Source organism: Musca autumnalis, unplaced genomic scaffold (assembly GCF_047663935.1).
Source record: "Musca autumnalis isolate F117 unplaced genomic scaffold, ASM4766393v1 scaffold_1, whole genome shotgun sequence".
NCBI lineage: Eukaryota > Metazoa > Arthropoda > Insecta > Diptera > Muscidae > Musca > Musca autumnalis.
The window spans coordinates 116,577,461-116,594,300 of NW_027411644.1; the positions used below are offsets into that span (position 1 = coordinate 116,577,461).

The 16,840-nt window shown below is 36.4% G+C and overlaps 1 protein-coding gene across 50 annotated transcripts in view; it reads left to right on the plus strand.

Moving 5' to 3' along the window:
* The window catches only part of GluClalpha (glycine receptor alpha 1), a 230,140-nt gene that overhangs the window by 100,195 nt on the left and 113,105 nt on the right, over positions 1 to 16,840 (plus strand). For all 50 annotated transcript variants that reach the window (XM_073989229.1, XM_073989304.1, XM_073989513.1 and 47 more), the window contains one exon: positions 14,697 to 14,867. In XM_073989229.1, coding sequence (XP_073845330.1) covers positions 14,806 to 14,867 — 62 coding nt within the window. In that variant the 5' untranslated portion in view covers positions 14,697 to 14,805. The remainder of the gene's footprint in view (positions 1 to 14,696; positions 14,868 to 16,840) is intronic.

Consider the following 16,840-nt stretch of genomic DNA (forward strand, 5'->3'; position numbering starts at 1 on the left):
TCACGAAATTTTCTCACAGAGATAGAAGCCTATTGATGTTGGTGATGTCGAGAGTAGTCAAATATAAAACTAAATATTAATTATTTTGGTTCAGTTCGCCTTAAGTCATCTTGTATAAAAGCCAGATAGGTGAAAATTTTTGTATCTCCGTAAAAGAAATGTTTTCGAGTGAAAAGATTATGCACAGGGGTAGTGGTGTAGGGTATCACATAGTCGGCCCCGTACCGAATATAGCCTTTTCTCTTTGGTTTTTATTTGAGTTGTACTGACGATGTACTTAAATGCGTTTCAGCAAAATTGACCTGTATTAATAAAGACATTCAGAGCAAATGCGGTAAGCTATCCCAATATTAATATTTTGAATTTTACCAGTCAAAAGCTTATGCACAGGTGTAGTGGTGTAGGATATCAAATAGTCGGCCCCGACTCGACTATAGCCTTGGCTCACTTGTTTAGCTAATTTTCCTACTTTCAGTGACCATAAAATAACTAGTTATTCTAGTGGTCTTAGAATAACTAGTTAGTCACTGTTACATGCCCTTGTGAAACAATTGGGTTAGTAGGGGGATTTGTAAGCACTTACGACTACCAATGAGTACAAAAAACCCATTATTTAGTAAGGATTTTTTGCTGGGATATTTTCTCCCCTTAAATCATATTCGAATGGGGACAGAAATTAAATATTTTTCGCAAACATGCCGTATTGGGACATGTCCAGGCCGTCCTTCCGGCTCATATTACGAAAGTATAATTTTTTTATCGGTGGTCGATAGGGCTATTTGTTCCAATCTTTGTTCTTCTAAATTTAAGTCGAAATTCGTAGATGAACTATATCGGTCGACTTCATCTGATTACGGACTACTACCTCTTGACTTGTTTAGATAATTTTTATGAAGAAGCAATGTCCTAAATGTCTCCATCGATCCTTATTCAGGCCTTATTCAGAGACGGCTGAAGTAAGAGTTGTAGATTTAAACATTTTCTACAACGAGTCACCCCCCGGAATCTAAGTGTTAAATTATAGCCGAGTAAAAACATTATTGGCGAGCCGGTTAAAATAAGCACACCATGTGATCGGCATTTCCCTAAGCTTTAGACGATACCCACTTTGTAGTAATCGGTCCAACCCGATGTAATCGGATAAAACCCAGATAACCGGATCCACCCCCATAAAATGATATCGTAGAGACTTAAATAAGTTAGTCTGCAATAAAATGATCCGATCCGATTAAAAAAAAAATTGTAGGATTCGGGTTTTAGCCGCAACAATGAACTGGTAAATTTTTTCATCGATTGGACCATCTGGCCTTTAGAGAATTTTCGTGAAAATTACAAATTATTATGGAAACAAAGATCGCGCAGGTGGCACTGGCTATCGTTAATCGATCGCCAAACATTTATATGGATACAATGGAAAAAATGGGGGCAGGCCCTCAAAAAAAAAAAAAAAAAAAAAAAAAATAGCAGCTCTAATATACATACATTACATACAAAATACATATGTATATGTTACTATTGTCAAACTTTGCTTTAATAAGGATATTAGCATCCACCGGAATCTGGAGACGATGTCCTTACTACCAGCCGATTATTTCAAAAGAGTATACGTGCGGTATAAACGGTTTTTTGTTTTATTTATACCATAATTTGGAGGGTATAATTTAATTTGTCATACAGTTTCTTACACATCGAAATATTCATCGAAGACCCTACAAAAATTTCCGTCCGTCCGCCCGTCCCTCTGTTGAAATCAATCAATAATTTAGTATAGAAGTTTCTATTAGTCCTAGGATGTTTGGTATTGCAAATGGGCTATATCGATCCACGTTTTGATATAGTCCCCATAGAAGGGCACCTCCCGATTTCCGGTATTTTGAAGGTTTTAGCTTCATTATAACACCGAAATGGCTGAAATTTGGTACTTAATCTTCGTTCGGGGTATAAAACTTTCCCCCAGAATTTTATCGGTATAGGCCCACGCCTTCATAGAGTTACCATAGAACGGTACCTTCCGATTTCCGTTTTTTACAAGGTTGTGGCCTCAATATTCCACCGAAATGACTGAAATTTGGTATTTGGTCTTCATTCAACTTTCCATATGAAATTTTTCGGTATAGGTCCACGACTTCATATAGCCCCCATAGAACGGTACCTCTCGATTTTCGGTATTTTGAAGGCTGTGGCATCAATATTCCTCCAAAATGGCGAAAATTTTGTATTTAGTCTTCGTTGGGGGTACAAATATTTCCACCAGAAATTTGTAGGTACAGGCCCACGCCTTAATAAAGCTCCCATAGAACAGTACATCCCAATTTTCGGTATTTTGTAAGTTGTGGCCTCAATATTCCACCGAAATGGCTGAAATTTTGTATTTAGTCTTCGCTGGGGGTGCAAAACCTTAAACCTGAAATTTATTGGTATAGGTCCACGCATTTATATTGGTCTCATTGAACGGTACCTCCTGATTTTCTGTATTTTGCAGGTGGTGGCTTCAATAATATTCCACCGAAATGGCTGAATTTTGGTATTTAGTCTTTGATACCACCAACAAACTTTTCCCCAGATATTTGTCCGTACCGGTCTATATGGGGCTATATGAAGGCCCCATTTCCGTCCGAAACTTGTCGGTATACGCCTACGTTTCGATATAGCCCCCTTAGAGCAGTACCTCACGATTTTCGTAATTCTGAAGGTTGTGACCTCAATATCCCACCGAAATTAATGAAATTTGTTATTTAGTCTTCCATGAGGTTATAAAATATTTCAGAACAGAATTATCCGTATAGATCCACGTCTTCCTATATCACCCATAGGAGCGCACCTCTTGATGTTTGGAACATTCTCTTACCGAAATATCGGAAATTTGGTATTTAGTCTTTTTTGAGTCTACATTTTTGTCGGTATAGATCGAGATTTGTCTGTATAGATCGTCGGTTTAATATAGCCCCCATAGAACAGTACGTCCCGAATTTCAGTATTTTGAAGGGTAACCACATTGTTTTACCGAAATCGCTGAAATTTGGTTTTCAGTCTTCTTCATACACGCAAGGAAACTAATTGTTCCATTTTACTTCAATAGAACTCGTGGTGGAGGGTATAACAAGTTCGGCCCGGCCGAACGCAACTCAACGCCCATATTTTCTTCTCCAAAGTTCATTGATCTCTGATGGTGGTTTCATACAATAGTTTTAGATTACACAATTTCTTAGTCATTATCATGTTTTTATATGTTCAGCAAAATATTCAATTTTACTCCTGACTTGGCAAATAAATGACCTGACAAACATTAAATCACATGACCTGACCAAATCACAAATCATTTGGGACAAAAGCCAAATTGACAAATTGCAAACGATTAAATGGCAATTGTGTATTTTAATTTACCCTCAAGCTGTTTTTGTTCATTTAGGGTTTTCCACGTTGTTTTGTAGTTTTATGAATTTCCTAATTACTTTGCATTCATTGTTGCTGTCTGTCTGTAGGTGATTTTGCTGAAAATTAACTAAATATTTGAATGGCTAAATTGTGTCCATCCGTTTGTTATGCCAGCAGCATACACTGGCTATTATCAAGAGTCACCCAAATTCTGCGCTACAATGCAATGCAGACATTCCCCTATTGACAAATTGATTGACCTAAAAAGTACTCAATGGTAGGTGAAATTGTCTTCCACCACTAGATTATTGTGAGATAGCAATTGTTCTATGTATGTATGCTATTTTTTGTTCTATTATTTGCATTATGCTTGCTGTCTTTTTCTTTTTTTAGTATAACGATTTGATACGGACCAAAGAGTTGGTTGATATTGGGTGATGGCGATCGGGGTTATAACCTCGATCATTTTGTAATAAAACAATATTTTAGAAAATTTTGCATTTGGGTCTTTTGCGTTAAGGGTATAAACAGTATATGTAACTTGTTCTTTACATTGGTCAGTCAAGTCAGTATTGTTGCATGTACGTTCCAATTAGAACATGGAACTAATGGAAACCTAAAATATAAAAGGTGCAAACAAAACTAACTGCAATCTTTTTTTACATAAAATTTTCAAAACAATTATTTATTTGAAGTAAAGAGAAAACTATTCGAACTAGCAACATGTTTCTAATTGTCACTTTTCTTCCGCTTTCGCTTTATGGGTATGGCATGTTGTCGCAAATTCATTGAAACAAAACATCATTTTAAGTGCTGTCATTTTGATTTATTTAGCGATTTGTCAGAACATTTTGTGCAGATTAAAATAAAACGAGCGCCGGAAATGGCTCAAATATGGAATTTTCCTCTGATAGGAGGAACAATTGTCTCCAGCCATGCAAAGCAGCAGCAACTCTTCTATTCCAATTTACATACATACTAACATACATACATATATACATACTATGTATTTATATTTCGAAATATGTATATGTATATAAATTCATACAAATCAAATGCATGTTCATACACGCCATGCATCTATATAGCTGAATGGCAATGCCGTTTTGGCGAAAAATATCAACAACACAACAAATTGGCAAATGACAGCAATAAAAAAGCGAGTTAAATGTTTTCTGGATGACAATGACAATAAAAATATAAATTATTTCGTTTTATGAAATTTTAATATCCGGTTGCACACAAGAATTATTGGTATGGCGGTTAGGGGTGGTTGGAAAGGGGTGAATAGAATCAGAAGGCATGCTGTTGCGGAGCCATATTCAAATTATACCATGACAAATGACAATCTAAATAACATTTGATTTGTGGCAACATTCTGGCAAAAAAACTATTCAAGGGACAATGAATGAATTCACGTGAAATTAGCCAAGCCATTAGCCCGTGGCCATGAAAATAAATTTCATTTTGAATGTGACAGCAGTTTTTTTTAATCGTGTCAAATAACGATGGAGTGAATTTATTGTAAAATCGATTAATTGCAAATACTTGTGTGTATGTAAATATAAATATGTACATATATGTATGTTGGTGTGTATGAATTTCATTTGATTTTGTCAATGTAAATATGCTGCTAACCATTTACATTGCTAACCTTTAACCATTTCGGTTTGACATTCTGGTTAGTTGTGTTGCTAATTGTTTAGGATGTACAACAAATTAGTTGCCGACAAATTGGTAAGAAGTCATATTTAGTTACATATAACATTTTGCTTTTTCTTCTCTCATTTGAAGTAGTCATTAATATAAACAATCACAATTTTGGATGCGACAGATGTAATATATCCGAAGCCCCATTACTTACTTACTTAGCTGGCCTTTTACAGAACATTTGTTCCATAAGCCGAACTAAGAAAAAATCTCCAATCCTCTCTGTTTGCTGCTGTATTTTCCCAATCTGGGATATGTAGCTTTGTGATATCTCGTTTCACTTGTTCGCTCCAACGAAGCTTTGGCCTTCCAGATCTGCGAGAACCTCCATGCGGCCCGTATTTATACGCCTTTTTAGCGGGTTCATCATCACTCATTCTTATAACATGGCCTAGCCATCGCAATCGTTGTATCTCGATTCGTTCAACTATATTGATGTCATTGTATAGTTGATACAGCTCGATGTTCATACGACGCCGATATTCGCCGTCAACACAGATTGGCCCATAGATCTTTCGTAGAATTTTTCTCTCAAACACACAAAGCACTGCCTTATCTGCTTGAGCAAGTACCCATGCTTCGGAACCATACATTAGCACGGGTAGTATCAGTGTTTTGTACAGTGTTATTTTTGTTTGACGAGAGGTGGCTTTATTCCTAAACTGCTTACTCAGCCCAAAGTAGCATCTGTTAGCCAACACTATTCTTCTTCGTATTTCACAACTGATGTTATTTGTTGTGTTTATGGCGGTGCCGAGGTAGACGAAGTCCTTTACTACCTCAAAATTATAGGTACCAACATTCACAGGTGGTGCGGTGTTTATGGACATATTACGCGTCGATACCATCAACTTGGTTTTTACGCCGTTTACTGCCAGACCAACTTTAGCAGATTCTCTTTCGACTTTTGCAAAGGTATCAGTTACTGCCTTTACCGATCGACCCATGATGTCAATGTCGTCGGCATAAGCCAGTAACATGTGGCTGTTCGTGTATATTGTTCCATTTCTTTTGACCTTCGCGTCTCGTATGACCTTTTCCAGTAGGATGTTAAATAGATCACACGACAGGCCGTCTCCTTGTCTGAAACCTCTTTTGGTAGTAAACTCTTCGGAGAGGTTCTTTCCAATTTTAACTGAGGATCTCGTCTCAGTTAATGTCATTCTACAAAGTCGAATGAGCTTTGCAGGAATACCAAAATCAGACATGGCTTGGAACACCTTTGAACGTATAGGGCTGTCGAATGCTGCTTTATAATCGACGAAAAGATGGAAGGTGTCGATCTGCATTTCTTGGGTCTTTTCCAGGATTTGTCTCAAGGTAAATATCTGGTCAATGGTGGATTTGCCAGGTCTAAAGCCGCACTGATAGAGTCCAATAATTTCATTGACCATAGGCTTTAGTCTCTCACACAATATGCCAGATACTATCTTATATGCAATAGGGAGCAGACTTATGCCCCTATAATTGGAGCACACAGTCTTATCACCCTTCTTGTGGACTGGACATAGGATGCTCACGTTCCAATCGTCGGGTACGCGTTCTTCCTGCCAGATGGTGCTAACTAGCTGATGCATACACCTTATCAGCGTGTCGCCTCCGGTTTTGAACAGCTCGGCTGGTAGGCCATCTGCACCTGCCGCCTTATTATTCTTCAGCCGGTTTATTGCTGTCCTTACCTCATCTTGGCTGGGCGGTATACATTCAATACCATCATCTGGGATTGGATCTGTGGTATCTTCGCCGTCTTCACTGCTATCGGATACCAACAGTTTGGAAAAATGTTCTTTCCATATCCTGAGCACACTATCTGTATCAGTTACCAAATTACCTTGTTGATCTCTACAGGAGGATATTCCTGTACCAAAGCCATCAGTTTGATGCTTCACTCTTTGGTAGAATTTTCGGACTTCGTTCTGTCTCCTGTACATCTCCATTTGTTCACACTCCCTCTTTTCCATTTCTCTCTTTTTCCTGCGGAAAAGACGTTTCTCCTCTCTCCTTTTCTCCCGATACCTCTCTCGTGCGCTACGCGTTGCTACTGATTGTAAAGTAGCCCTATATGCCGCATTTTTTCTTCGGTAGCAGCACGGCACTCCTGGTCATACCACGGATTCTTTGGTGGAGGTCTCTGGTATCCAAGTACTGATTTTGCGGCTGTTTGCATGGAGTGGGCAATATTTTGCCATTGTGCTGATATGTTATCGGGACGAGAAGCGCTATCATTAAGCAATTGGGTCAGTTGAGTGGAATATGCTGTGGCTATCTGTTGTGTTTGCAGCTTGGCGATGTCCAACTTTCGTGTTGTGTCTGTCCGTGCTTTATTTGCAACGTTTAGACGGGTACGTACCTTTGCTGCAACGAGGTAATGGTCCGAATCTATGTTTGCTCCTCGGAACGATCGTACATCCAACACGCTCGATGAGTGTCTTCCATCTATCACAACGTGATCAATTTGATTTATTGTTCTTTGGTCTGGAGACAGCCAAGTGCCCTTATGAATATCGAGATGCTTAAATCTGGTACTGCTAACTACCATGTTTTTTGCCGCTGCGAAGTCTATCAGCCTCATTCCATTGTCTGATGTTTCACTATGTAGACTGAATTTCCCAACTGTTTGTCCAAAGATATTCTCCTTTCCAATTTTGGCATTAAAATCGCCTAGAACAATTTTAATGTCATGGGCAGGACAACGGTCATATGTTTCTTCTAAGCTCTCGTAGAATATATCTTTGGTCTGTTCGTCCTTGTCTTCGGTTGGGGCATGAGCGCAGATAAAGCTGATGTTGAAGAATTTTGCTTTAAATCGAATTGTAGCAAGTCTTTCATTCACTGGGGTGAAGCTGGATACCAGATGTTATAACCTCCGACCAACTACAAAACCGCAACCAAACTCATGCTTTGTGTCATGGCAGCTATAATACAGTGCGTCACCATTAGGTGTTGTTGTGACATCTTTCCCAGTCCATCGTATTTCCTGTATGGCAGTAATATCGGCTTTGTACTTTCCAAGTACGTCTGCCAATGCGAAGACTGCACCTTCTCTATAAAGAGTGCGAACATTCCAGGTGCAGATTCGCAGATCATGGTCCTTAAAACGTTTGCGGGGGACCCCATAACATTCTAAAAACAACCTCGACATGGCCAGAGGATAACCCAAATATGAATGGGAGGAAATAGCGTCACTCAGATGTAAACGGCAACGCGAAATAGAAGGCTCATTGGCATCAAGGCTTGAACAACTCGGACAGCAAATGGCATCGTATAAGATCGACAAGCAAAATGAGGTGGAGTAAAAGTGACAAACTTCCCACAGATAACGGAAACTATGTACTATACAGTGAAAAAGAAAAGTTATGGTGAATGCGGAGCTAGGATCATAATGTCGCAGAACTCTAAGAATTCGTTTCCAAAGTGGCATCGTGTGATAATGCCACGATTCAAGATTAATGTAAGATACGTCACCATACTACAGTGCCATGCGACTACAGAAGATGCTTGAGAAACTGTGAACGATGAATTCAACTCATACTTAACATGACATGAGCCGAATAATCCATTACAAAGTAGTGTTAACAAGCCATATCTGCATTACCAGTAGGCTGAAAAATAATTTTATTTCAAATTTACTTACAGTCCGACTACAAAACCGAGAGTTGTGAGTTCAACGCTCACCTCACCTATAAATCAGAAGTTCGTGTGTTTAATTCCGGCATAGAGTAAAAAAGTGTGTATTGATGGGAGTTAAACGCAATAATGGTGAGCGACTGAGCGAAATATTCCAGCTGGTCACACTGTGCAACAGCCAATCTGGACTGTGGAAAATTCCAAGTAAATAAGAATATAGTATGCGGTTAGTAGATCAAAACCCCAAAGAATATAGGGTTCTCTGGCCAAACTTTTTTTGGAATCCATTATAAATGCATGTAGATAACCTTAAAATGCGATATAGGTGCACCTTTTGATAAGCCCTCATATATAGGTACCCCCTGATTTTATCTATTTCGAGGGCCTTGGCAATAACACTCGAAGGGAGCAATCGATGTTTGTTGCATGTATTGTATGTATGTTTGGACCAACATTGCACATCGTCAAAGACCTACTAGACATAGATGAGGTTCCAATATGGACTTTAACGGTCCCCTCCTTCAAGTACCTTCTACACAAAATTCCGGAAAAGTGCATTTTTAGACCTCCTCTCGAATACCTTTGATTTGCAACAACTTGTATTCGCTGTACCCATTACAACGGTACAATTTTTTTCGGGGCGTACAAAATATAGTACCCTTTGTATTAGGCAAACGGGAAGAGCTAGAATTCTGAAATTTGAAATGAGGGTCACTGATGGAGAGATCGAAAGGTGTAGCAAAGGGGTTTTGGAAATTCTAAATAGAAGTGTACGAAAAGTACTACAAATTACTAAATTTGGTACCAATTGTATATTTTGAACGGATATAGTTAGAATCTTGGAATTTGGTATGGGAAGTGGTGCTTCTAAAATAAAATGGCTTGGAAATCCGTACTCATGTGTTCGAAAAGTGCTAAATGGTACTAAATTTAGTACAATTTGGATTTGGTTGAACGGATAGAGCTGAAAACCTGAAAATTTTAATTAAGATTACTGTTGAAGTGTAGGATGGAGATATGGGAAGATTTGGAAATTCGTACTTATGTGTACGAAAAGTACTGAATTCGTAGTTATGGGTTAATTACTTCCGACCATAACTGAAGTGTATCTATTATCGTGAGCAGCAAATCTACTGTCCTTAGTTGAAACATAACCCGGCCTTAAATCATTTTAAAATAAACTTGTGTTTTTTGTTTATTGCTATACTTTTATGATTTTTTTTTTTTGAAAATCGAACTAAAGTGGCACGAATAGTACCTTCTTAAAATTGGTGTTATTTTCAGTGTTCCTGGCGAACACATATTCAATATTAGGTCTGTCTGGTTACTTTCCCAGCAAGAATTGTCCAGCAAGAGTTTTTAATCTTGGCTTGCCAAAACAGAACAATTTGTCCGCCAATACAGGAACCAAAAATGTATTTTATTTGAAATAAAAAAGAAAATGAACCAAAAAAAGGAATTTTTCAACTTTGCAACTTTGTTCTCTGGAAAAAAAAACAATACAATTAGGCTTGCTATTTCCACAATATTTTTTTTTTTATTTTCAAAAACATAAATCACCGAACAATTAAAAACAGCTGATGGTTTTCAGGAAGAAAAAGAAGAGTTTGCTAGTGATTGCTAAAAGAAATTTGTCCAGCAAGAATTTGCAAACTTCAACTAAAAGAACTTTCAAAATGTCTCTCTCGATTCGCTATCTTTTGCTGGTTTTTTGTGTTAACAGACGACTTCCAGCAACAATTGGTACAAATTTTTACAAGTTTTAGCGTAAGCAGACAGACCTTTCGTTTATTTATGTTTTTATGTCCTTTCCGCATACGAAGTAGCGGGCATTTTGCTAGTATATACACTGTAAAAAATGAATTCTATCCATTGTGACAGAAAACATTGATGACGTGCGTGAACTAATAATGCGAGATCTTCATGTGACATACCGTTAGATAGAGGCATGCTAGGGCATTTCTCCCATTAGCATACATTCGATATTTCGTGAACACCTGTCGATAAAAAGGCTTGTTCTCGCTAGATCCAGCCAAATTTGACAATCGCTCAAAAAAAGTTTGTGTCGATTGGTGCAAAGAAATTTTGAATAAATACGATCGCGGTGCCTCAAGCGACATTTATCAGATCGTCACAGGGGACGTATCATGGATCTGTGCGTATGAGCCTTAAACAAAACAGCAATCGACCGTATGGATCTTCGAAGACGAGACAAATCTAACGAAATTTGTTCATGGAAAAATCGCTTGGAAGCAAATAATCGCATATTTCTTCGTCTAAACTGACCATGTGGCAACTGTACAACTTGAGGAACGTGGGACGGTTAATTTTGAGAGGTATACCTCAATTTGTTTGCCTGAATTCTTTAGACAATTTCGCAAAACGAATAAGAGAAGACAAATCATTGTGCACCATGACAATTCCAGCTCTCACACATCGATTCAAACTAGCGCCGACCGGACAAAACGTGGTGGGTCATATGCCGTACAGCCCCCACTTGGCACCCAATAACTTCTTTTTATTCCCACACATCAAGAAAAGTCGTGATTTTCTTCTCCAAAAGATGCTGTTGAAGCGTTCAAAAACCATGTTTTGGAGGTGTCTCAATCGGAGTGGGAAAAAGTGCTTCGACAATTGGTTTGCATGCAAAAGTATATAATCCTGATGAAAATACTTTGAAAAACAATAAAATCATTTTTGATGATTAATATTCGCGTTCTCATTATTAGGCCAGAAACCTTTGAGGCACCGCGATCATATTTATTCATAAAACAAACGCATCAGGATCATATGGAGACTATTCTAGCCCAAAACCAGGAATTCATACATAAGCCGATTTAACGTTGTACGGTGCTTGATAAGAATCTTCAAGGATTACGAAATCGATGTCAGTCGAGCAACACCTGGCGGCGAACAGAACTATAACAAAATTTTCTCTGAACCCTCCGCTCCCAAAAGACTATTAGAAAAAAATATCCGGTGAAAGATCTACTTACTTTGTTGGCCCTTTACATAACATTTGTCTTAAAAGCCAAACCAATTTGCAATACCAAACATCCTAGGAGTAATAGAAACTTCTATAGCAAATTACAAAGCTCTATCTTCAAAATTGCGAGCTGTATCTTGATTTCAACTGACGGACTTACAGACGGACGGACATGGCTACATTGACTTAGAATTTTACCCTGATCAAGAATATATATATCGGCCTTTTTGTAGAAAATTTACTTATGTTGAAACTGAAGTATGGGGTATTGTAACTCGCGAATTGTTGTAATATACCATTACTTTTGAACGCATTTAGGTAAAATAAACTGTTTTAGCACGATTCACCGATGGATTTCTTCAAATTATAATTTGAGCGGATGCTGTGGTCATATTAATGAAAAAAATAGGAAAAAATCGTTGAGGGAAACAAGTTTTTTTAAGTAAATTTTCAATTAGTGGCTTTACAATACAATGTAGAGTATAATGTTCAAAGAAGAAGTTAAAGAATACACTTCAGAGATTAAGTTTCTAATGTATGATTTTTTAATATAACCACTGCATCAATCTCAAACGGATGCTGACATTTTGAAGACTGGAAAATTGAGTTTTTGTATTTTTGCTCTAATCGGGACGCGCAACTGTACTCGTTTAAAAACTGATTATGGGATTGTGGTTCTCGCGATTACGCATTTTTTGATGTATAACTCGGGCGTGTAGCCTTCAAAGGTTCACAACAATCTCAGCTTAAAGTCGAAATTTTTGTGAGTAAATTTTTATAAAAAACCTGTTTTTTTGATTCAAAATTTGCAACTGCCATTAAATTGTCGGTGAAACCCGCGTGAACTTAGTTTTTTTACGATCTGAATCTAATAAGCCATGATACGTCCAAATCCGTCCACTAGATCGGCAGATATGATACCCCTCAAATTTCTAAAATCCGCAAAAAATGTTTTTGAAAATTGCGCGCATTGAAACGCGTTTTAGAAGTGTAATTTTTACTGAAATAAATAGAGCTATATGCCTGTTTAAAATGTGCGAAAAAATATATTTCAAAACTATCGCTAATCCGGATTTTTCTAAAACCGATTTTTTCTAAAAATTGAGTGTGATGCTACATCCACGGTTCTTGATGCATCGCAATTAAACGATATCAAATGATGCATATTTTAAAGGTTATCATCGAAATCGGATGCGCATAAAATGTAAATGAACTTCGTGGAAATTATGACCATTTTACTGTATTTTGCGCCCTTATATGCAACAGATGCTACATCGTGGCCGCCAAATAGAATTTCACAAACTGTACATCAAATAAAAGGGATTGATTCACTGTGTTGGAAAATCGGATGCGCATCATGTCATTTTCACTATTACGCGGTTTATATGCGTTTCAAATGTTGTAATATTCTATATAAGATTATTTTAATTTTATGCCACAATTGGTATTCCTTGTGATTTAATATAATGTTCTAAAAATATTCGCCAATAGGAAAACTATAAGCGAAAAATTTGTTGCAACGGAATATCTTCATTATTGCGTGAAATTTGGACGAAAATGACGGAGAACACAAACATTTTTTCTTTAACTTTTCCTATAAAACCATAAAAAATAAAATAAGAATAATATGATTTTTATTTTGTTCGTCATATTTTCTTCGTATTTTTGCAAATAACATGAATACTATAGCTCCAACCTTCAACTGAGGTTTAATTTTATTCTTCACAATGTCAGGATGCAGTTGTACATTTTTTATATATTTCTTGTATGTATAAGCGCGATTGTTTCAAAAATATGTTTGTAAATACGTGAAATAATTTAACAAATTTGATTTTTCGCGAATCCATTGAGGCTTTTCAAATGTATTTTTGCATCATCGCAAAGGGTACGAGTTCAGTTAACGATAATAGGATATAACAGCTTACTATATTAAGCCGCGATTTTTTTTAGAATTTTTTCTAATTAGCATAATTAAAACGGTCATATCTTTTGCGCGCAACGATCAAAGTTGGTAACGAAAACAGATTTGGAATGACGATTTTTTTCTTAATCTATGTACCAAAAATCATTGATGTAGTATCAAATTTTTTTTTAATTTTTTTGAAATGGAAAAGTCGATTTTAGAAATTTTTGCTGATATACCTTATAGGGTCTCTGACGAATATTTCAGTGTGTTAAAAAAAGCTATAATTTATATGGGAAACGGTATAGAAAAAAACACAATTTTTACCCATGTAATTTCAAAAAAAATTAAAAAGTGTTAAACGGACATTTCGGAACATGTACAAAAGTATATGTGGGCTGAAAGAGGGCACTCTCGGGCATCATACTGTAAAAACGCAACTTTGTTCTTAGTTCTATCCCACTAAAATTGCAATTTTACTAAAATTTAGAACCGGCGGAAAAATAAAATATCTCACTTCGTGTAACGCTACGGTAATTTATTGAAGCGGTTCTTAAAGACAACAATCCTACCTACCTAATAAAAACAATGAACACAATATCCGTTATAGTTTCTGAGAAATAGCTATTTTTCCTCCAGAAATTTGCAAATATTACGTATTTTCCAAAATTGCGAAGAAATGGTCGTCTTTAGGAGCACGCCACACCCACACATTCCAATATTTTGACGTAATTTTTTTGGTTTCCTTAGTTTTAATATGTTTACCATCGTAAGGCGGGAATATATGTAGCGATCAAGTTACCATCCCCTCTAATTGCTCTTATACGGCTATTCCGATAGCCGTAGTCGCTAGTGCTTTTAGCTATAAGTTTATTATAATTTTTAATTGTAATAAATATTTAAATAAATAAATAAATACTTATTCTTAGTTAGAACAATAATGATATTTATAATTAATTTATTTATTATTTTAACATTTATCGCCACTATATTTCACAGACTATTTTTGTATTCGAAATTGATTACAAATCAAATTCAATTTGGTGTACGTGTAAATGATACTAATATTTCCTTATCATTTTCTTCTCTTTACAGTAAAGGCTAATTAACAAATTAGGGAGACGCATCATCATTAAACTTCGCCAGCATCATCATCAGCTATAACATCAACATCGGCAAAAACAAAACGACGCGCAGCTAAAACATGGGAACCGGTCATTTTTTCTGGGTGATATTTTACTTTGCCAGTTTATGTAGTGCATCTCTGTAAGTACTTTTGAAACCACAACTTTGTCTTTTGTCACTTTTGATCTTCTTATATCAAAGCGAAAAAAAGAAAATGTACAGACTTGTATTTATATTTAAATATTTCCATGAGAAAACAATACTATTTTGCACAGGATAACTGTTGTCAACACCGCTGTAAATAAATGAAACGTCTTTTTGAAATTCTACAAAATGTTAAAAAGCTTCATTTTCTAATTTTTATAAAACTAAATTTAGTTAATTTTTTTAATTTTTGTCGGATTAGACATTTTGGAATTATTGCAAATTTTTATTCAAATGAAATACTCAAAATTAAGCATATCTTTGATTACACTTAAAAAACAACACGAACAACAAAAAAGCATCACAAGCTTAATCCTGGACACAAAGAACTGACACATTATACAATCACATTAATACACAAAATATGTAGCGGACACAATTCACTTTTCACTTCATCACTCTTAAGCTTTTTAGTATCTTTCACACACATACACACTAGCCGCAACACTGACTCAGCATGAAAATACGTTGTCACTCACTAAGCCACACACACTTATCACTACTTTAGACAACTGAAACATAACTACGGACCGACGCCACCGACCTGTATATTCTTACAGCAGGAGTTACACAGAAGAAGATATGCTTAAATTTTTTTATGATATGTGCGGCTGTATAATATTCCAATAATAACATACTTTTCCACATCACTGTTATAATTGGATTGTCTGTTTTTTAGCTTTTTGTTTAAATTCGCAATTTTACAAAATTGTTAAATTTTTTCATTTTTCAAAGTGGTTTATTCAGTTTGCATAAAATGCCTTAGCTGTATATGGGATGTTTTTAATAGTTGCCCAGGAATGAGAGAAATAATGAAATAATTAAAAAAAATAAACAAAGTTCGGCAGTTGAGTTTGTGTTCCCTTGGCCAATCAACGCGGTTTTGCCAGTACATATATCTTTCGAAGAATTTTTTCTCAAACGCATCCCGTGCTGGTCGACCCATGATGCCAATATCAAAGGCATATCATGAGGCAATTTTAGTATATTGTGCAATATCCTTTAAATTTTAAAGGATATTAAATGATATTTTAAAGGATATTATATGAAAACTCTTTTGGCACTAAAGAGGTTCTTTCCTATTTTATTTGAGGTATCACTTAATGTAATCTTCCGAATGAAATTTAAGGGAATGCTTAATTAATGACTTGTAATACCTTTGAATGTATGAGGTTTTCGAACTCTGTTTACAATCGACAAAAATATGGTAGGTCTCGATCGGCATCATTTTAAGGGATTTGCCGTATTCTATTCTATCTCTCTTATCTATTTTTATCTCTCTCCACTTTTCTAAAGGATGATCACAATGGACCATAAGGTCTCCGAGTGGCGCAGTCACATTTAGTGGCTGCACATCCTCTAACCTAACATCCTCTAACCTAAGGATTTACCGTAAGGTAAATATCTGGTCAGTGATGCATTAACCAGTTTTAAAGCCGAACTGATATTGCCCAATTATTTCATATAAATACGATTTGTCGTTCACATATATATTATTCAGGACACTGGCAATAGGGAATAGACTTATGCATCTATCTCCTTTCATAGCTAATTAGTTCACGCCCCACCTTATCGGCTCTACTGGAAACTATCGGCTACTGCGATGTTATTATTGTTTAGTTTGTTTATGTTGATCTAGCAACGCAAATATATTTGTTCGTATATCTATTCTGTTATCTGGTTGTGGTTCCTCTGTGTACAGATTCAAAAATTCTCCAACCAGATGACAGACATATGAGTAGGTTTTGCTGGGCAATTGAACAAATGCAGAGTGTGAGGCGGTACCAATCCAAATGAAGGGCATTTGTTGGGTACCGTACCATTGATTATGGCCCAATAACAATTGAGGCGGCTACATCGTCCGGATCTTAACTGGGTTAAAACCACTCGTGTTTGACTTGGCAATTGAC